The sequence below is a fragment of the Diabrotica undecimpunctata genome, chromosome 3 (assembly GCF_040954645.1).
Source record: "Diabrotica undecimpunctata isolate CICGRU chromosome 3, icDiaUnde3, whole genome shotgun sequence".
Classification (NCBI taxonomy): domain Eukaryota; kingdom Metazoa; phylum Arthropoda; class Insecta; order Coleoptera; family Chrysomelidae; genus Diabrotica; species Diabrotica undecimpunctata.
Window position 1 is genome coordinate 62,785,147 of NC_092805.1, and position 23,817 is coordinate 62,808,963.

Genomic DNA, 23,817 nt, shown 5'->3' on the forward strand with positions numbered 1-23,817 from the left:
TGTGTGGTTAATAATATAGGTATTGTTTGTACAATTTATTTATTTTTTTAATTAAGCGGAGTAGAAGGGGTTATAAAGGCCTCACTATTAAAAACGAACGAAGCTTTTAAAATTGTTATATTATTTTATACCAATAATCCATCAAAATTATTTTAAAATTTAAACAAAATATTTTTAGAAATTTCTTTTAGTTCAGCTTAAAAATTTGGGAGGGCGGTATTTCGACAACTATTGAAACTCTGAACGAGATACTTAATTAAAGCAGAAAAAAATTGAGTTGAAATATGAAGTCTAAGACAGTTAGATAATAGAGTCTACAAGTAATTTAATACTATATTCAGGAATTACTATAAATGCCAATTCCTAACAATCCACGTATTTACAGAAATAAAAAGAGGATTTACGTTCCGTTGGTTCAGTTCGCTAGTAAATAAAATTTTTGTTCGTTGGGATTTACTGTAATATTCGTGTATTGCGGATAAGTTTCCCCTTCTACATTAATTATAGGGTCATTATACTCTAGCTTAGTATTATACTTATATTTTTTATGTTTCACGACTATTATATTTTATAAAGGTTTATAATTTGATGTAATAGAATGTGTGAAAAATGATTATTATTTCTATAATTATTTGTTAAAGATTGGAAATAACTTGTTCCAGTAATCCTTATTAAAGTAGTCATAGGTGTCGTAAAAGAAACTACTTTTGGAGAAGAAACTTTGTAACTTTCTCGTTTAATTATTGAAATTAATGGATTGCTTCAAAGTGGTTGCTTTCATTGGAGGAAAAGGGTTTCAAATTATCCTACTCTTTTCATAATCTTAATTCTTTTCCCATAGATTTTAATTTTTTGTGTATAAGCGACCACAAAAAACTTCAGGTATTTTATGGTGCTTTACAACAGATGTTCTTAAACAACATACTAGGAATTTTACTTTAAGTTCAGTCAGCAAGCGCTCCATTCTTTCCAACATTTCACAAATATTCGATACTTTGGGTTAATTAAATCTATGTATAATTAACCCTAAAATCATTAGGTACTCAAAAAATTTGGTTAGAACAATTAAAGTGGAACCAATCAGTTCCTATTTATATTTATACAGAATATGACAATCAAACATGAAATTTCTTCATTAAAAATGATCTTAATGAAAGAATTATATTTTTCTGGAAAGACACGGTTTCATTTTGAACAAACTGATGGTGCTTACAGTTAAGTATTAGTTTTTATGGCGACCTTACCATCAGACTATTTTTTAATAAAAGCAAGGTTGCTCATTTAAAGAAAACTACTCTTCCTAGATTGGAACCCATGGGAGTCCTTATTTTCTCTACGCTTTGTAGAAAAGTTCTACATTCTCTTAAAGTTGAATATAACGATATGTTCTTATGGTCTGACTCAAAAATAGTTTTTAGTTATGTAAACCAGCATCCAATCTTCTAAAAATCTTTGTGGCTAATAGGGCATCTAATCGTTTTCTATAAATTCCAGAAATTGGCTGCATGTCGGTTCCAATAAAAACCTTGCACATTTGCTTACAAGAGGTATTAACTCTCATTCACTTCATTCTTCTAGCTTATGGCGGAATAGCCCTACATTTTTTCAATGTGCGCCTACTTCTTGGCCAATCCAATCTTTTCAATTAGGCAAGGAAATTCCAGAGTTGAAAAACCATTTAGTAGCGTTTATCGCATTACCTGAAATTGATTTTCCATTTCGAAGATTCTCTACTTTCAATCGCTCTTGCGTTGTGCTGCATATTGCCTTCGTTTTAGTGTAATTAAATTAGTGCAGTGTCAGGCAATTAAGCAAGAAATTTCATATTCTTTTCTCAGGCAAACCTCTTCCCCCCAAAAGTAATATATTGTCTTTGTCCATTTTTTAAGTCGACTTTATATTATGCAATTTTCATGCTAGGCAAGAGATATGCAAGACAGATTATGCAACTGCGTATGCCCACGCGATATTTCCAAGCAATATCTGTGATAGACGAAAGATTAGAAAATGTTCTATTTTTCGTGCGCAGTTGCATATTTTGTTTTAAAGTAAATCCTTCATCCCATAATCCTATGTTGGCTAATCTTCCAGTATATAGGTTGTAAAACCTATAAAAGTTACGTTTGACTATTTGTCTGTTTTAAGTACAAAATCTATACATAAAGAATTAGTATTTGATTTATGTATCTACTTCTACTTTCATTGCTCTCCTAAGGCGCTTTGTTTGGCCATTACGCCGTACGCCGAGGTATGTCTACTCAAACTCATTCGGACAATGAGTTTAATTTCATTAGTGCTTGCAACGAACTGCCCGGCTTAGGTGCATTTATAAAGGAACGTGAAAGTAATATTCAAGATGAATGTAAGAATAAAGATATATCTTGAAAATTCATTCCCAGTTATTCACCCCATTCTGGAATTTGTAAAGCTTGGGAGCTTTGGGAGCTTTTAGGAGCTTTGTAATCTGGCAAGTTTAATATGAAACGAGATCTCTCTGAATCTCTGTTAGTGTACGAGGATTTTCAAACTGTCTTGGTACAAACAGAGGGAATATTAAATTCGAGTTTCATTTGTCACCTCTGTCTAATGGTTATTTAGATCCAAACTCTTTAGCGCCTGCTTACTTTTTAATCGGTCGCTCTCTACATTCACTTCTTGAGCAAAGTCAGTTTGAGAAAATGGCACTCTCATTGCAAAAATGAATTTAATTTATCCAGCAACATGTCTAGAAACGATGAAGTTTGGAGTATATTTCAGAATTATAGCAGCACCAACGGTGAAAACGGAATTTTCCGTTCGGAACATCTAATTAAACACATTAGTTCTACTAAAGGATAAGACTAATCCTCCAAGCCAAGACATCAGAATATGGTGTCTTGGCCGTGTTCATCAGCGTCATCCTGGCAACGATGGTGTGGTACGAGTAGTTTCTACAGGAACTACGCATGGTATGAGTTGTAAGGCAGTTGGTAATAGCTGTCCTCTTCCTATAGACAATGAAAGTGTAAATAACAGTGATTGGCTTTAGTTTATATATTTATTTATTATATATATTTTTATTTGTTTATTGAAAGTTAGTCCTGTCAAGCATATTCAAATTTAATTTTAACTTAAATTATGTCGGCATTTTGCGTCACAAACTCTGTTCTGCTTTGCCAAGGGCAATTGTAATTAGCAACGGATTTTCACTTTATAATGGTCTGTTTTTGAATCTTGTCAAGCAGAGTTGTAAAGTAAATGTTCGATAGTCTCGTTTTTTACATTTTTCACTTTAAGAAAGTCTGTGTGAATCTGTCAGGCAGACTAGTAGAATAAATTCTCAACCTTTTACCATTTGCAACCCAATTTTCCATAATTATTTTCACCGCGCCCCCTCTGGTACAATAACAATATATGTATGCAATAATTATGTACCTTGAGTATTTTGACGTTAAACTTACAGTAAAACCTTAATTACCAAATTACTGAGAATAAGTTAATTTATTGATATGTGGCAACACCGATTCGGAACCGATGTCTCTCTTCGCGAGAAGTTCCGAGTTATGGTCTGCATCGGTCTGCATCTCCTCAGTTCTGACCAGTCTTAGTCGAGTCAATACTTCTGTACTTGCTAAATTTATTGTGAACGTGTGTTGTAGTTTGCGTGTTAAGTGCAATTCACGGTATTAAACTATTCCAAGCATATAATATAAATTTATACATCATGGATAAATTTTTAACTAGGCGTAAGCGAGCATTCGATATTAGTGAAGCATCAACCAGAGCACAGGTGAGAGTGGTTCCAAAAATAAACTCAAGAATCCTAAAATTTAGGTTTACCTTTACTGAATTAAATGAAGAAGAAAGGTCTCTGTCTATGATTTGCTCAGAAACTTTAGCAACCGACAGCATGAAACTTAATAAACTTAAAAGACGTTTGAAAACCCTTCAAAGTAAGTACATTAACAAACTCCGAGAATTCTTCGAGTTAAAATTAAAATCACATGAAAAACAAAAATCATTTAAAAAAAAACTTTGCCTGTGAATGAAAAAGCTTTACTTACATCTTATAAAGTCTCATATCAAATAGACAGATGTAAAAAGTCTTACACTATTGGAGAAGAGCTTTACCTCAATCATATAATACTGTTGCCTGTCGAATCGGTGATAAAGCTGAAGATGTACAGGATCAGCTACTCGGGAAGTTGTGCGACAAGCTGTGTTCGATTCAGTTTGACGAGGCAATAGATAGCAATAAAGATGCTCATTGTATTGCCTGCGTTCGATTGTGTGATAGCATCAGTAGTATAGCAGTAGTAGAAGAGCTACTACTCTGCAAACCAATAAAAGTGAAAGCAACATCGCTCGGATTATTTGGTATCTTAAATGACTATATAAATGAAGCATAAATAAAGTGAAAGAATTGCGTCGAAATATGCACCGATAGTGATCGTGCAATGTCCAAAAAATTTCAATGTCTGCAAGCGCTTGTGAAACAAAAGTCTCCAATATGTATATGAACACACTGTATGATCCACAGAGAAGCTCTGGTTTCCAAAGAAATGTCTCCTGGCCTAAATATTGTGCTAACCGCGGTTGTATCAGTAGTTAGTTACATAAAAATAAGACCTTTGAAAACTAGAATCTTTTCTGAACTTTGTAAAGACATGGGTGCAGTACATTTAGCATTATTATTTTATTGTGAGGCACGATGGTTAGCACGTGAGAAATTCTTACGTGTTTTTAAATTAAGAAATGAAATCGCCATTTTTCTAGAAGAAGCAAATAGACCAGAACCTAAGATGTTTCGAGAGAGTTATTTTTTGACGAAATTGAGCTACTTGGTTGACATATTCGAGAAACTAAATATTTTAAACCTTCAGCTTCAAGAAACCAATATAAATATATTTGATACGAGTGATAAAGTTAATGCTTTTTGTAAAAAGTTGGAATTTTGAAGCAGAAATTTTAAACAAAAAAAAACTAGAAATGCAGAGGTGAATGAATGTATTAAAACTTACAAGGATGAAGAAGAACACGTGAAAGTTGTTTTTGTAACCATTGAAAATTAATTAGCGATGCTGACAAAAAATTAAGATATTTTTTTGCCGACGATAAATTAATAGTTAGTTACTTAGTTAATTATTAGTGAGTTAGGAATCCGTTTCAAATTACACCAGAAGGGATCTCTACTGCCGAAGAAGAAACCTTTACAGCAAATGTCGAAATCACCAAATAGTTTAATAATAAATCCCTCTTTGAATTTTGGGCAGGGATAAATGATGAGCTTTCTGCACTGAAAACCAGAGCGTTCCGTATACTATTATCGGTTTTAATATCCTAGAACTGAGAGAGTTACGCCCCCAATTAGTAACAGCGCTCTCCGCTCTAGAGGGGCGCGCCTCACAGGTTGAGAATCACTGAGGTAGTCCATTAAAATCGAAGTAGTTTCTTCTAGTTTTTCTGATTCTTCGATCCAAACGTACTACCAGTTTTTTTATTGTCTTTCGTCCAGACGTATATTAAGTTTTCAGATCCTTTGAACATATCCTCCGGACATATTTTAAGTTTCGCCTTTTACCAAGGAATTCGAGATTTAGAAGTAAAAAATTACTTAATTTAAAAAGGTTTGGCACTGAATGGAAGTGAGTCATATCGTATACTTTTGAGGGCACTTTTAGTGATGACGTTTAAATATATCTGACAGATTTTTTATATTTGACATTCTTTCTATTTGAACAAAAACTCCTCTTGGTTAATAATATTTCAAAATGTTTAACGTAGATATTACTGTTCTACGCAAACGGCGTACAGTAATTAAACGTACGTTAACAAATTAATTGCAAAAGCTTTTTAAATAAAAATACAGAAAGAGTACCAGTGGCGGAGCTATAGGTACGCCTAATTAAAATCGAATTATTAATAAATAAATTTGAATCTGTCCAAGATGAAATTAAATATCAAGATGATTCGATTTCGGAGGACGATTGTACAGTGAGACAAAATTTTGAAAATGCATTTTACAGTGCAATAGCTCTAGCTAAGTCTCTGTTAAAAAGTTTAATTCAGACAAACAATCTGAAGATTCTTTTATCTCAACAAATTTAAATAATGTAGGCAATCATTTTAATTCAAATGCAAATAATGGTAGTGTAAAATTAGAAATAATAGAACTACCCAAATTTAGTAGACATTTTGAAAACTGGATGGATTTCAATGATTCATTTGATTCTTTAATATCTTTATCTTTATCTTCATATTTTCAATAAGCATCGCAACTAATTTGTGAAATGTATGCAAGTAAATATCTTCTCATATTGAGTCATACAAAAGCAATTTTTAATCTAGTAATAGTAAATAAATAAAATCCTCATTAACTTCATCACTTAATAGATACCTACTATTTTAAGTAATTTGCGTTCATTGCGCTCTCGGTGAGCCTACAAATCAATGGGGTACATTTCTTTTATATATTTTGTTAAATACAAAGATTTAGTAATTGAACGTGAGTGAGATTTGGCCCACTGATACAACCTTTGATGATCTATTAGAGTTTCTTAAAAAGTGGGCAAATAGTCGTGCTAAATTTTAGAAAGTCGTGCTGTGAAACGAAACGAAAATAAGGCTAGTCTTTCTCAAAAAAATTATTAAAAAAATATCAAAAAAAATCTATTGTTTAAATTTATTACAATGTCAATTTTTACAAAGGGCTCATAAAATATTAAATTGTGCCAAATTTCTTATTCTCAGTGTGAAACAAAGAACCGAAGAGCCAAAAGGTCAGAGGCTTTGCTTAAACTATTTACATTCAGGGCATATTCGTAAGCCTTGTAAGTATGGAAAGTTTCAAAAATGTGAACTGAAACATCATACGCTACTTCATGTTTAAAGTTCTGTTTCTCAAGACACTTCTATTACTTCAAGGTAATCATAAGGTAATCAAAATTCTTCAATTCTTCTTTCATCTTATGTTCCTGAGAGTCAAGTTTTGCTATCAACAGTTTCAATTGTCATAAAGGATGCTCAAGGTCAGTATCCAGCAATTAAGGCAATTCAAGAATCAGGTTCTCAAATTTTTGAGGAGTTGTGTAGGAAATTAGGAATTAAGAAAGAATGTATAAAAATGTGGGTTTCTGGTAAAAGTCAAGTACCTTCGCTTATAAGTTCAAAGTGAAAAGTTGAAACATAGGCATGGAAACTCACTTAAATTTCTTTCTGTCACTGTCTTGCTTGGTATCAAAGCAAAGATGCAACTTGCTTCCTACTTTTCACATTGATAGTAACAGTCGTCACATTCTCAAAATATGCATTTAGCTGATCATCATTTTGCAAACCATCTAAGATAGATATTCTTATTGGATCAGAAGCATTTTGGGATCTTCTTCTAGTAGGGCAAATACGACTGTATAAAGAAATGCAAATTTTTCAAAAGGCAAGATTTGGTTGAATTATTTCTGGTCCACTTCCTGTGCATTCTAGTTACGCTGATTAATGCATCTTAATCTTTCTCGCAATTCCGAATGTCAGGCCCGCTCTAAATTCTGCGAAATTGAAGAGTATCCAATTCTAAGAATTTTCTTTCTGAGGAAGAACAAAAATGTGAGGAGCAATTAATCTTAATATTTTAGCAAAACAATAAAGGTAGATTTATTGTTTCTATTCCTTGTAATGAGTCACAACAGGTCTGGGAGACTCGAGTCATATTGTAGCAAAGAAATTCTATAAGCTTGAACGAAGACTTTGATCTAATACTCTTCTTAAGAAAAGATATTTTTAATTTATGCAAGAGTACATCGATATGGGTTGTATGTCCAAGTTATTTTCTAATATAATTAAAGAAGTCACTCATTTTTTACCTCATCGCCCAGTTTTAAAGGAAGCTATTTCTACTACCACACTTCGAGTAGTGTTCAATGGTTCTGTAAAGTACAATAGTGGACTATTTGTTACATTTATTAACTGTTTTATTATCTTATAACATAATGAGTGGCCTGTTGATTCTTTAATTTCTTGGTAACTAATAAAATTTTCCTCGATTTTTTAGTCGCTTTCATTGATATCTGCAAAGTAACGTAAGTGTTAGTTGTTACTTATGGCTAATATCAGGAGTACAGTCTAAATTAATACTTTAAAAAATATTTTATTGTTATGTCAGAACCCTTCAAAATTTGGCGCCCCGCCCTGTAAACAACTATTGCTTACAGGGGTTATTGGTAACAGTTCACTACTTTAAAATAATCTTTTTTTGAATACGATTTCAAGAGTGGAAATCTAAACGTCAAATAACAATTAACAATATAATTTTCATTACAATAAATTATAGTTTACTCCCATACAAACATAATATTTAGCTTAAACATGACACAAGAACACAGTTTCAGAACAATTTATGCTTAATAATGAACTAATAACCCTCTGTTTCGGAAACATTTTTTTTTTTAAAAACATACTTATTTGGAATATATTAATTGGAGAAAAAGGGAAAATTAAGTGTAAAGTAAGAATATTTCTCATCAACTGAATATAAGAAACAGCATTTCATTTTCCTTATTAATAATTAGCTTTTTTGACAGTATCAGGCCCGGACTAGCCCACGGGGGCTTGTGCGCCTTTGTTATCATCTATCCATAAAAAAATTGTACGTGGAAACTTTTTTAAACCTTAACACAAAGATGATTGAACTACCGTTCCCTAAAAAAATTTTAACTTGCTCCTAACTTGCCCCTGATTTGCTTATTGAGTGACTTATAGGTAAAAGAATCAATTGAGTACGATGTTTTGCAAATTACAACTCGTGTCAGGTATCAGATAATCAAAGATACAACTAATAAAATGTACTCAAAGTAGGTGCTACAAACAGCGCCTTTACACTTGAGGTTTTGAGGCAAGACAGTAAGTACCAACTAGTATATAACAGCAACTATGGACTCAAAAAATGGCAGCCAAATCCTAACAATACTTATTTGTACGCTGCTTGTTACAATTGGACAATTCTCCATTCTTTGCAAAGGCGGATTCCCATATTTAGTGCATGATCCATTTTTGATACCGCTCTTTTTGAAAGATTTTAGACCTACCCTATTGCAGTCAAAAACATAGATAAGTAAATTAAACTCAAATATCCAGCGGCTTCTTGATGCTTAAGTTTTTTTTCTATTTGGCGGATGGTCAAAAATTAAATCGTAATCGGCTTACAATAGAAGTGAAAAAAGCTAAACTGCAGTGGTTGTTTGTCATTTTTTGATGATTCATCAATTTTTTGTCAAGGTTTTAATTCAAAGATTCCGCAAAAACAGATATTTTTTTATAACGTGGAAATAACTGTTTACTGTATGTTATTGAACAACAATTGCTAAAACGGAAAAAAAGGTATGTGAAGTAAGACAGGTTTCATCTACTATTATTAATGTTTTGAAGTTAACAGGAAAACAAGGTCTCGCAATAAGGCGACAATAAGGTCTCGAAAGAAGATAAATCATAGACACTTTTATAAATAATATTTCTATTATGTAACTATAATAAAAATTTAGAAACGCACTTAAATTAAGTTATGAATGAATATAAGTAAATTAACTCTAGAAGCCTAGAAAGCAAGTATAAAAAAACGATGTAGAGGAAGAGGTAGTGTTTAATCACAAATTAAACCCCTTAATTTAAAATTTTACATTAATCATAATTTCCTAATTTTACCTAATTTATAAATTTATTAAATAACGAGGTTATTTACCTTCCGGTTAAAAATAGATCAATTGATAAATATTGTGGCAATAATTTCACAGTGCGAATAATATGTACACATATGTAAACATTTCGGTACAAAACTACTTTGATGGCCTTTCGATAAATTGTTGTTTTATTTGTGAGCTTCTAAATTGGGGTTCAACTCTTTTTTGTATGTAATATAATCAGAATATTTACCTCAGGCAATACGTATTTTTGAAGTTACGTTGTTACATCGTCAATCGAGAAATTCGGAAATAGGGCATTCAAATTTATATATTGAATTCTACTGCATCGAATTTATAGACGTGGTCAATCAACATTATTGAGCGAAATAACCGTAAATCAAATTATAAGCATTATTAAAAAATTATTTTAAAAAATAGTTGAGGAAATAAAATAGGTCGTCTATTTTATAACAAACAAATCCATAAACAGACATTTCAGATTTTAATCAGTGTCCTTAATATACGAAAATAAAATAGAAGTTAAAGACAGAATAATTAGTTTGAAATGTGTTCATTCTGCTACAGGAGAATATCTGTTTAAAACTATTAACTTTGATGTAGCTGCAAAGTCTATCGATTTTAACGAAGATACATAGAAATTTAAGCAATTGCAACTTAATTATATTTATACGTCTATATATTTCTTTAGTTTACTGCAGCAAATGCACGTATTTATCAAGGAATTCTATAAAAGATTGAAAATTTCTTTAAAGCTGAATTCGAATTTGCATTTAACTGTCATTGGTGTAATACGGTTTACAACTAGAGCGATGAAACCTGTAAACTACTTGATTTTTTGATAAATGGTCGAATTTGGTAAAAAATAATTCTGTAAAGGGCCGATATATCAAACTGCAAATATGTATTTTTATTATAAATAGCGAATTGTCCTAAATTTAATTGTAAGGTTCGAAATGTGGCAGATAGTCTACTCCAGAAGTATACTTCTTTTGAAATATACTTCTGGAGTTTTTTATTATAAATAGCGAATTGCCCTGATTTTAATTGTAAGGTTTGAAATGGGGCAGATAGTCTACTCCAGTAGTATACTTCTTTTGAAATTATTTTGTTTCAGATGGTAATTTGTTCAGTCTCAATATTTCGTCACGATTTTGTGACTTCTTCAGGAGAAAACTGTAAACTTATTAGAATAATTGATTATTATAAATGTAAACAAAGTGAATAATTTAATACTTACAACTATAAGAATAAAAATTTAAATTTTTTTAGCATAATATCTAAATAAATAACATAGTTGTTTGATTTTATTTAGGAGTTATGGTAACCGCAATATTTTATAGAGTGAATTCCCATTGTACAATTTTTAGTGAGTCGGTTAAAATAAACAATTACTATGACACTATTATCCATATTATAAATATATATATATATATATATATATATATATATATATATGTATGTATATATAGTTAAGAACCCAGAACTGCTAATTCACCTATCACCTATAATGAAAGGACAGCGTCAGCATACCACACCTCGGCGTCATCGAGCTTATAAATTTACTTTTGTATTGAATAGCGTCACTCTTATTTTACATTTTACTGTAGTAAGAAGTCCCTTGTGAATTTCTCTTTTTTTAAATATCGTTCTTGGACTTAGAAACTTCACTGGCGCAGTCAGTAGGATTTTTCGGGAATTACGTCGCTAAACGTTACAAAAATCGAACGGTTTCGAGTAGAACGGTACCGGAAAACCGAACTTTTTGTGAACGTGTCCAAGATCAGCTGTAGACAAGGTATCACCATGACCTGGGGAAAGAACAAAAATCGTCGAACCCTAGAGGCAGTAGATTTAAGCAGTAGTTTCAACGAGACCTGGGAGAAGAACAAAATCGTCGAATCCTATAGGCAGAAATGCTAAAAATCTACATTTTAATGTAAGAGTTTCCTATTTTTTCCATTTTATTATTTCTATTTTTGAAAATACTCAGAGAGCTAACGAGAGTAAACAATTATTTAAGGTTTTATGATTTTACAAGATTTTTATTTTTAATAAGAGAAAGATTATTATTACTATATTATATTATTAAATTTTTTAAAATATTTTATTATATTGAAGTTAAAAGTTTTATATTGAAACACATTTTATATTTTATTACAATTTGATATATTATCTGAATAAAAAGAATAAATATTTAATGTGTGAAACTGATAGTAAATTAGATTTAAGAAGCCTTGTAGCAGAATTAAATTCAATTTTAGAACCAAATAGCGACAAAAATAACGAAATGGCTTAAACAAACTACCAATTGTTAAAACTTTACTTAGATTCTATCCAGAATCTACATACCTTAACCATATTTATAGAAAATTGTGAAAATTTAATAACCAATTTACTTCGAGCTATATTAGGTAAATTAAATAGAAGAGCTTCAATGTTAATAGACTCTAGGATAGAATTAAATACATGGCAACTCGTAAAAGATGCCCTTAATCTTAGTTTTGAAGACCAGAGAGATCTCGATTGCCTTATCCAAGACTTGGTAACGTTGAGGCCTTTCAATCATGACACCCCTTATAATTTTGGCATGCGATGCCAAGAAACGCGTAGTTTAGTAGCACAAAAATTAAATACGCTTAATATTAAAGCACAAGAGAAATTAATTAGATTACAAAGTTACGATGACCTATGTTTAAAAATTTACATTAGAAGCTTACCCTTATCGTTACAAACAAACATAAGATTAAGAAACCCAGACAGTTTAGAGAAAGCTATGAGATTCTTTATCGAAGAAGAGAATTTTCTATATTCGTTACAACGAGGAAATAATTTAAACTCACAATATTATTTTAGAGCATTATTGACACATAATCTTACGAGAAACAAAAATTCTAATCAAACTTTTATTCCTAGAAATAATTTTCAACAAAATCGCCCTAATATGAGATTTCCACCTTACCAATATCAAAACATCAGACCGCAATACCAAAATAATTTTAATCCAAACAATACTTTTCAACCACATCAAAATCACTTCCGAAATTTCAATAATTATAACTTCAATCCAAGAAATTTCGACAATTATAATTCTAATTTCCGACCAAGGAACTTTCATAATAATAATCCTAATTTTTAATAAAGAAATGTTAATAATCAAACACAAAATCAAAGTTCACTTCACTATTCCTGGCCTCCATCAATCATATTCAATAGCTGAACGAATACCTCTACTTTAATCGAACATTTAAGACTTCTAAAAACAGACATATCCTAACGAAGATGACTTAATGGACTATGCTCTTATAGCTTACAATAATTCTATTCATAGTTCCACAAAATTTACCCCATTTGAATTGACTTTCGGACATATAGACTCTAGAAACCCCAACGAACTATTTCTTTCTCAAAATTTCTATTCAGATTATATAAATAATCATAAAGACAAATTAAAACACGTTTACCAAAAGGTACAGGAAAATCTAACACACAATAAAACTAAAGTAATTAATAAAAGAAACGATCAATGAGAAACAAATTCAGAATTAAAAATTGGACAAGTAGTTTATAAAGTTAATACTCAAAAACGTAACAAAAAACATCTACCTTACTTAGGTTCCTACAAAATAATTAAAATTCTTGACAGAAACCGAGTAGAACTTATACGACAAGGACTTAAATAGAAAAAAGACATTAACCAGACAGAAATTATACATATCAAAGAACTAAAGAAATCTCTTGTTGAAGGGGTAAAAGTCCCGGACTTTTACCCCTTCGCTTAGGTACAGCCTGAATTCAGACAGATGTTTACCATAGATATCAATGCCATTACAAATATTACTACAAACTTCCTAACTCTACAAAATCAATATTATTCGATTCGAATTTAAAACATTCATTGGACTTCTATTTGCTATGGGAATGGTCCCATTGTTCCGATTACAAGATTATTGGAAAACTACCGAGAGACTGTTCAACTTTCCTTTCTTTCGAGACCAAATGAGTAGAAATTGCTTCCTCTTGATTTTGAGATATTCATTTCTACTCCGAAAATGAAGATACGAATGAACCTAACAGGGATGTTCTGAAGCGGATTAGACATGTCATTGATTATTTCAATAACAAAATGAAAAACATTTATTGTCCCGGGAAATAGCTTTCCTTAGACGAAAGCATGGTATTATGGAGAGGACGCTTAGGGTTCCGCCAATACATAAAAAACAAGCGGCACAAGTATGGGATCAAGCTATATATGTTGACAGAGCCGAATGGGAATGTTCTGCGGTTTCATGTGTACACAGGGGCGATTGATGCTGAACTGAGTGGTACCGGACATGCATCAAAGGTAGTTTTGAAACTTACGGAGGATATATTGGATAACGGCCATGCTCTGTACATGGATAACTTCTACAATAGCTTTTCCTTGGCAAAACAACTTCTTGATAGGAAAACATATTGTACGGGTACCTTGAGGTCCAACCTAAAAGAAAATCCCAGAATTCACCAGAATTTTCAAAAAAAAATCAACGTGGGAGAAAATGTGTCCGCATTCAGACAAGGTGTGCATATAAGCAAGTGGAAGGACAAACGGGAAGTCATGTACATCACAACATAATATGACAATGAACTTCAAATAACTACTAACAGAAAAGGAGTTGAAAAACAAAAACCGTTGTCAATAATTGAATACAAGAAATATATGGCAGGCATTGATCACCAAGATCAGTTTCTTGTGTATTACCCTTGTGAAAGAAAGACCATTAGGTGGTACAAAAAGATATTTATACACGTCGTACAGCTATTCGCGCAAAATGCTTTGAAGTTATACAATATCAATTCTGGAAATCAAAAAATGACATTGTATGATTTTCGGATTTCTATCATAAATGCTCTTCTTCCCAATAAATCAGGAGTTGTAATTGCTCCCAGGTCTCCTAGACGTGCAGGACCAAAACATTCTATTATGAAAATAACTGAATTCACTCACGACAAAGGGAACACACTTAGGGTAAATCGAAAGCAGTGTCGTCAGTGCACTAAAGATAGAAAAGGCAGAAAATAAACTATATTCCAGTGCAATGAATGTATTGACAAACCGGGGTTATGCCCTCAGTGTTTTGATAAATATCATGATTCTTTGTAGTTTATAAAAATTTCATTATTAGTTCCATGTTTGTTGATTGTTTTGGTTTTCTTTTCTTCTGTTTTCGTGTTTTTCGTTGTAAGTAAAATAATTTTATTTTTTGATGTTTAGTGTTTATTTTAATATAAAAATTAAATATTAAAATTAAAATAATGTTTTTAATAAAAACGTTTACGCTAGTGTATTTAAGTGACTACTCCGATCGGAGTCGGCTGGCCACATTCGTCGACGTCACACCAAAACTGGCCGTCAGTGCCACTGACTTCGATCGGAGTAGTTTTGTTTTTTTTATTATACACTCGCGATCATAAAATCCGGGTCACCTTAAAAATCACCGATATTTCATTTTTAACGAGCTTTATCGTAAATAATAATAACACAAATACAAACTAATGCATGTTTCTGAGAATTGTTGCGGTTTCCTTTGTAACAAAGAATTCCAATAGTGCCGATTTCGCGGTAAAGTGCAAAATGAACGCTACCTGTAACTCCGCTTGTTTTAAATGGCTCGTTTGTACTTCGACTTTCTGTTCAAATGCAACGGACAAACGTTTATTATTGCCACCATTAGTGTTTATTAGTGCCATTATTAGTGTTTATTTTTTGACAAAAATTCCTTTGACTGTTGTTGAAACGGCACAAATTGTTGCACTTGTGGAAGACGGTCACACTCAACGGCAAGTCGCAAGAACTGTTGGCGTAAGCCTTTCTACGGTTCAACGAGTGCTTCAACGCTTGCAGGAGGCAAGTTTGCTGACCAGGCGACCTGGCTCTGGACGAAGAAGAACGACCAAGGCACTAGATGACCGTTTCCTTGTGTTTCAGGCTTAACGAAACCGGACCTCAACTGAGGTTATGCATCAAAATCGTCTAGAGGAAGTACGAAATCGCAATTTTAGTGTTGCAACAGTCAGAAGAAGACTTCGTTCTTCTTGACTATCTTCTCGGGTAATGGCTAGAGGACCGCCACTTCGCCGGGTGCCTCGAGTTGCACGACTAGCTTTTGCTCTACAAAACGCGCATTGGAGAATTAACGATTGTAGCAAAGTGTTCTTCTCAGATGAATCCCGTTTCTGCCCAACTGGATCCGATGGACGTGTAAGAGTTTGGAGGAGAACCGGTGAACGATTTTCACAAGCTTGCATTGCTCCAAGAATGCCATTCCACACATATCTTCCGACTTCCACACAGAATTACCCTTCATCAAAAATGGGTCCCTAACTGCACGAAGGTACATTACGGAGATTCCGGAAGAACATGTTATGCCCAACATGGCAGGGCTTGGAGAAAACGCCGTTTTTATGCAAGACAACGTGCGACCGCACGTTGCGAGGATCAGTATGTAATACTTGGACGAAGTTGGAATTACGAGGGTACCCTGGCCAGCTAGGTCTCCGGACCTGAATCCCATCGAACATCTCTGGGACGATTTGAAAAAACGTATTCAAACCCATACACCTCCTCCTAACAACGCACAGGAGCTTAAGGATCTGTTAGTGAGAGAGGGGAATAACATACCACAACATGTAATCCGGAGAAAAATTGAGAGTATGCCCTGTCGTCTCCAAGAGGTTATTAGAGCAAGGGGAGGCAATACACGATATTGGTCATTGAAATTTCACTGATTTTTTACCAGGTTCTGTATTTTCCATTTTTTTCGTATGTCTGTTTTATCAACAATTTGATTTGTTTTCTGTTTTTTTCAATAAAAACAATAAAAAACCATTTTTTTCTTTCAAAACAAACATTGATGACAAATAAAAAATACATTAGCCAAAAAAAAAAGTTATTACTGCACTAGAGGCAAAAATATTTAAGAAACTTGAAATTTTCAAGATGACCCGGATTTTATGATCGCAAGTGTAATATTGTTTCATACTCCGGAAATATAAATAACCCTAAAAAAAGTGTATACTTCGTAATTAAGTACGAAAAACTTGTTGGCTCCTCGCGAATGCGCACTAATCACAAGCGGCAGTGAAAGTGTTAAATCCCTTTTGGAATACCAGATCTAAAAGATCCCTATTTGATGGTGTAGGTTCCGCAATAAAATTTATAACCGGAAACCTAAACCAAAACGATACAAAACGTTACGACAACGCTATATCAACTCTAACAAATAATCAAAATAATATTAAAACTATAGTTAAAAATCAAATCACCTTATTCAGATCTTCAATAAAGAATTTTGAAAATAATACAAACATCTTAGCCCATAAACAGTTAATTTTAATTTCACGAATAACAGAAGTTCAAAATTTAATTAAAGATATAAAGATCGAAAAAGTGCACTAGAAAAACTTGTATCGCAATTTTACACTAGTTTCCAAATTATTTATGGCCTATTAGAAAAAATCGAAGTTGCTATCAGCTTTTCAAAACTAAATACCTTTCATAATTCAATAGCCAACACAAATGAATTATTTCTCGAAATTTTAAACGTCAGTAAATTTCATAAAAATAACAAATTCCCTTTTGAATTATCTTTGCAAAATATTTTGTTATTCGAAAGAATAAGAGATAAAAAGTTATAGTAAAACAGAACAATTGTTCCAAAATCTATGTTCCTACTTTCCAATCGATATCAATATACACTTGCCAACGTTTAGTGTCAAAAATTGGTAGAAGAAGAATATTTATGCCATGATGTCCAGTCAATTGAAGTAACACCAACAGCCCCTTTCGAAGTTCAACTCATACAGTACTCAAAGTTTGTAAATCAATGTCAATCAGTGCCAACAGAAATTAATAATATAAAAATTCAAAAACTAGAAAATAATAAGTGGATCGTAATAACGCTAAACAAAGTGATTAGTCTTCAAAAATGCGATAAGAATTCGGACAATATTCCATTAAACGGTAGTTATTTAATCGATCTCAATAGTGCGTGCGAAATATATATTGACAATTACGGTTTAAAAAGATTTGAATTAAAAACTCCAAATTTTGTTAAAATGGAACTGCCAAATTTAGAAGTGTTACTAAAAACGCCGGTTAGTGATCTAAACTTTAAACCAATAAAAATAGACTCGATAAAATTAGATGAATTAAATAATGTGCAAAGTGCTTTAGCAGATCAAGAAAACAAAATAGACAATCTAGATTGTCTACTTTGTTTGTGGGAACACAGTTCCTGTTTATTTTCAACATGTCAGTTTTTATACCATAATTTTATATGTCTTAGCAATAATTTTCCTTGTCTACACCATTTGGCAAATATACAGAAAAAGGACAAATCAAGAATCACCAAAAGAATCCACAGAACGAGAAAAAAGGTACCAGATAATTTCCCGTTTCTTCGAACTATGCCATCCCATAGTTCTCATCCAGCCCCGGAGGAGCTCCTCCATCTGATCAAAAATATCACATTTTGATTTAATTTTCCATATATTTGTTACATTTTTTCAGACATCTATCAATGGTGAATAAATCTTATTCTTTTTGGTTACTAAACAAAAAAGAATTTTTAAACAAAATTTTATTTTTGGCAATATAATTGTCAAAAATAAAAATTTTAAGTTGGCATTTATGACATTGAGGCTTAATTGTAATTGGTCGCTATTCTAACTTATTTATAAATTCAGAAACATTTATTAGATAAGAACATTTTTATAATAATTCTTTTTGAAATATGTTAGCAGCAATTTTCTAATTTTATTTGGTGAGTTAACAAAAATTTTTTTTTTCTTTCTAGCTCAACTTTGTAAGATATTTTGTATTTTTTAGCAACTCTTGATAATAATTGTAAACACAATTGAAAGCTCGAGATAAAAAATAGTTAACCAATAGCCCTTTTATTGACTCCAACCCATCTAAAAGATTTATACATATATATATATATATATATATATATATATATATATATATACTTATATATATATATATATATATATATATATATATACTTATATATATATATATATATATATATATATATATATATATATATATATTTAATGTACAAAATTAATTCAAAGATATTAGAAATAATTTTCTAAAACTGCTATATGCTGCACAAAACTTTCTTGAAACAATGACAAAAATGATTGATAAAAAAATATCGAATTACCATCTTTCGGATAGCATTACATTTTTTACATTATTATTGAAAATGAACTACCAGGTAGGAGACGAATAAAAAAGCATAAGATATGACAAACAAAAGAAAAAAACATGTATTAGACATATGCAATAAAGAAAATCATATTACAGCGAGTAAAATACATTATAAAGAAAGCTAAGATAATTTTTTTAATACCTATATCTTATAAATAAATTATTGAAACATTTTTTTATTACTGAGCTTATTGAAATTTAAAATTTTACCTTATAATTTTTAAGGATATAATAATACATGATTGGTTGCTACAAAGAGTCAGCCCTGATATTTTGCAATATTCAGTGTATTTTAGAATGCTAAAACAGGTCGATTTTTTTTTCAAAGAGGACATCTTTTAACAATGTAGATTTTTTTCACTTGTAAACATCCTGCCTTCCAGTCCCACAAACCTTAAATTTTATATAAGAAATATACTATGTATGGAACATTATTAGACACATATTTCGCTAAAGAATTCAGGCATCCATGATTTTTATTTAATATTAAATCCATTCTTGTGAAAAAATCAGTTTGTTGATATTGTTACACTTTTTAAAAACCAAATATAATGCCTCTGTTTCGCTATTGTCAGTTTCAATTTTTTTCTGTCTCGACAAAAACTACATTAAAACGTAATTGGCAGAATTAACAGTAAACTTTATTAAATTTAATGTAAGTAAAATGAACTAAATTTGTAATTAATAAATTCATAATTCAAAACAGTTTACTTATCAGATATAATTATTTAATTAATTGTTCAAAATGAATATAATTATGAAGTCGCTGTTCGAAATTATGACAAATATTTTGAAGCATTTCATAGGTTACTATACTACATTCATTTATGCACTATTCGCATTTTTACTTCTTTCAATGAAGCGGTACTGATATTATAAATCTTGCTTTTTATATAACCACATAGTAAAAATTCATGAGAAGTAAATCGGAGGATCTTGACCATTCAGTAAATAAAACCTTTACGTTCAATCCATTGCCCAGAAAAACGTTCATTAAGATAACCGTTAATGTTTATGCTATAAAGCGGAGATGCGACATCTAACATCTTATTAGAAAAATAAACTATCTTCTGAATATCTGTTGAAATTTTTGATTATATCTCTTAATATGGTATGATCTATGCCTTCAAATAATATTTCAATAATTCTAGATATGTATCTCGGTTCAATTTCTTTTTGCAAAAACAATGGTCTTAGAATACGATATGTGTTTAGTGGCAAACTAGGATATCCATCAGCCCAATAACCTTTATTAGTCACAATCTTAAAAAACTTTAGTCACCAGTCTGGATCTTCTTCATTTATTACTTGCACCAAGGGTATTCTGTGAAGATGAAATTTGTAATGTTTTAGTACTCTGCAGACAGTAGTGAGAGAGAAGACAAATGACAGATGTCTATAATGTTAAAACATGACCCCTTGTAATATAATTCGACTTGTTTCAGCATTTTCACAAAATCCAATGAACATCAGGTTATACTCTGTTAAGCGACCAACCCTATATAATTTTACCTCATAATAAAACAAAAATTTATATTTTACACTTATACTATACAATTACTATTTTTAAAGCTTTTATACCTATTTACCTTTTGTCATCATTTTTAAAACCGTAAGAACAGTGATAGCTTGCACCATGCTGCTAATTATTGGGTACCTATTCATTTTGAACTTGTCGGAGTTTTTTTATCCTATCCGGACATAATTTGATTTCTGAAAAAATAAATATGAATATATATATATATATATATATATATATATATATATATATATGAATATATATATATATATATATATATATATATATATATATATATATATACAGCGAGGCATAAGTTATATATATATATAGTTAAATATAAAATATACAATAATTATAAAACTGTATAAATCAATCAAGTTACTTATCTACATCAAAAATAAATACTAGTTTTTTGTTTTTTTTATTCAAAGAAATAAATAATTAAATTAAATTAAATTTATAAGTTGGTTATAGTTTGTTACACCATGAAACGAAGACAAATAATCACTTGAATAGTCAAAACTTTAATGAGCCCTATTTTTTAACTGGGATATCTCGGGGAAGTCAATAGAAAAGGCATATGATCTCGTGGTTATCAAAACTTTTACTGCGTCATGACATTTAAGCAAAAGAAAGCAACTTTTTTCATTTCAATTGAGTTGGTAAAGTATTGGACCAAAAATATTACATGAGATGTTGGTTCAACTATTTAACAACTGCTTAAGGCTGATTTATAAACTTTACGTTGGCGTTGGCGCTGGCGCTGACGTTCGCTTTGCAACATGGTCAAATGGGAAACTCGTATGTCTATTTATAAACATCGTTCGCCGTTGGCGTTGGCGTTCGGTTCCGTTCAAGATAAACCAGCTTTATCTTTTGCCGTTGGCCGTTGTAGCAAAGAATACACCAACCCTTCTGTGGTTGTAGTCACGATCACAGAACATAAAAAAACTGTAGCTTTGTCATCGCAGCAAATAGCAATACCGAAAAAGTGACAAGGTTTGTCAAACAAATCAAACTAAATTATTTGTTTATGTTTGTGTTTCCACGTGTTTATAAAGTGAAATAGTTTAGATAATTTATATTCCCTATATCTTAGAAATTCCATCAGAGCGATATTTTACATTTATTTTTGGTTTTACCATTTGCAGTAATTTTTCAAATACTGGAACCTGCATCCTGGATGTTGTCTTTTATTTCGAAGGCTTAGTACTGCTCAAATACAAAGTATCGTGTATAAGTAACACTGCACCTAACAAAGGCCGAGTATTTTCATTTTCCATTGTATTAATTTTCAAGCAAAAATTAATAATACCAAATCAAAAATGTAAGGTTAGAAATTTAGATGTGATCTTTAACGTCAACGCCAACCGAAAGTTTATAAATGCAGTCTATGATAGCCAGCTCCAAGATCAACGGCGAACGCCAGCGCCAACGCCAACGTAAAGTTTATAAAGTAGCCTTTAAAAGGACAAAATATCCCTGATTATTGGAATGTTGGATACATCAGCTCAATATTCAAGAAAGGTGAAAAACGCAAATGCTCTAATTATAGGGAAATAACTGTTATCAGCTCAGTGGGGAGGGTGTACGGTCGAATAATAAAAAAAAGAATAGAATCAGAATATGAAGACTGAAGACATAGAAGAACAAAATGGATTTCGTGCAGGAAGATCGTGCACTGATGGTATATTCGTTCTGCAGCAGGTAATCGAAAAACGGAAGACAAGGAATCTATCTACCCACCTATTGTTTGTAGATTTAGAGAAGGCATACGATACGGTACCTTTGAAAAAACTGTTTCAAACATTGACGAAAGTAGGTCTCAGTAAAGAGTATGTGGATGCTATCGCAAATATATACAAAAATGCAAGAAGCGTCGTTAAAGAACGAAACTTTATATCTGAATCATTTCCAATAACAAAGGGGCTTAAACAATTATGTTGTCAATCTCCGACCTTATTTAAAATATATATTCAATCATCGTTAGAGCAGTGGAGGAAAGAAGTATCCGGAATGGGAATAGACATCGGCAAAGGTAAATGTCTAACAACTTTATTTTTCGCAGATGATCGCAGATGATGATAGTCGTAGCGAATGATGAGGAAGACATGGACTACATGTTTAGAAAACTAAAGAAAGAATATGAAAAATGTGGCCTCAATATGAATATGTCAAAGGCGGAGTATCCTAAAATAGGAGATGATAAAGAAGATCCAGAGTTAGAAATTAGAAACACAAAAACATGTAATGAATATAAATATCTCGGATCTATAATATCCAAAGAAAGCACTACCAAAAGAAACATCAAGAATCGAGAAACATCGAGAATACTATGGTCTAAAGATATTAGACAAGAAACGAAAGTGACAATCTATCAAACCTTGGTAGAGCCTATTATGACTTATGTGGCAGCAGTTTGACAGATCACGAAAAAAGATAAAAAAAGAATAGAAGTAGTAGAAATGGGTTTTCTAAGGAGAGCGTGTGGTGTATCCAAAAAATATCATCAAGGAATGAAGATATTAGAAGGAGGACAAATACTGTATATTCCAGTGTAGACAGAATTGAAACGAGACAACTAGTGTGGTATGGTCACGTGAAGCGATATATATATATATATATATATATATATATATATATATATATATATATATATATATATATATATTATATATATATATATATTATATATATATATATTATATATATATATATATATATATTATATATCACCTGCATATTTGATAGTGTTAATAATTTTACCACCGATTTAACACCTTCGCTACGATTGTTTTGTAGCATGCAGAAAATTTCTTAAAAACTATCTTATATAATAAAAATTATTTAGTACGTTCCTGGGCTATATATAAAATTTGGTGTCTTTGTGTACCAAGAAAGAATTCGGCTACGAAGTTAAATAATCCATATAATACATGTGTATTTCTACAATTTTAAAAGTTGTTTGATTCAAGGTCGTTTTGCGATATAATTTGAAGTGGTTTGACAAGATTTTTGGGTTGTCCCATTGCAAGAATCGAAGAAGAGGTAAGGAGACGGTGGAGGCCGGTAAGACACAGATCGATCAAAGGTCGAAAGTTAGGTTTGAATTTTCGGTCAAGATGAACAAACGTGTTTATTTTAGTCGGGCAAGAAGCCGGCAAATTGGTTGGAAAAAGTGAAATATACTCTATGTAAAGTGTCAGTTTTGGCAGAGTAATCACTATTTCTATGTTTCTCAGTATCTAAGCGATTTGTGTCGCCTATAACAACTTTGAAAGATATCCACATGTTCCAGTTTCTTGTTTTTTAAAAAGCCCAGTCGAATTTTGTGTCTAGTGCCACCAATTTTAACCTCAAATTATTGTCCT

At 31.4% G+C, this 23,817-nt stretch overlaps 1 protein-coding gene across 2 annotated transcripts in view; it reads right to left on the minus strand.

Moving 5' to 3' along the window:
• The window catches only part of nompA (no mechanoreceptor potential A), a 132,447-nt gene that overhangs the window by 86,412 nt on the left and 22,218 nt on the right, over positions 1–23,817 (minus strand). For both annotated transcript variants that reach the window (XM_072525998.1, XM_072525999.1), the window contains one exon: positions 20,514–20,637. In XM_072525998.1, coding sequence (XP_072382099.1) covers positions 20,514–20,589 — 76 coding nt within the window. In that variant the 5' untranslated portion in view covers positions 20,590–20,637. The remainder of the gene's footprint in view (positions 1–20,513; positions 20,638–23,817) is intronic.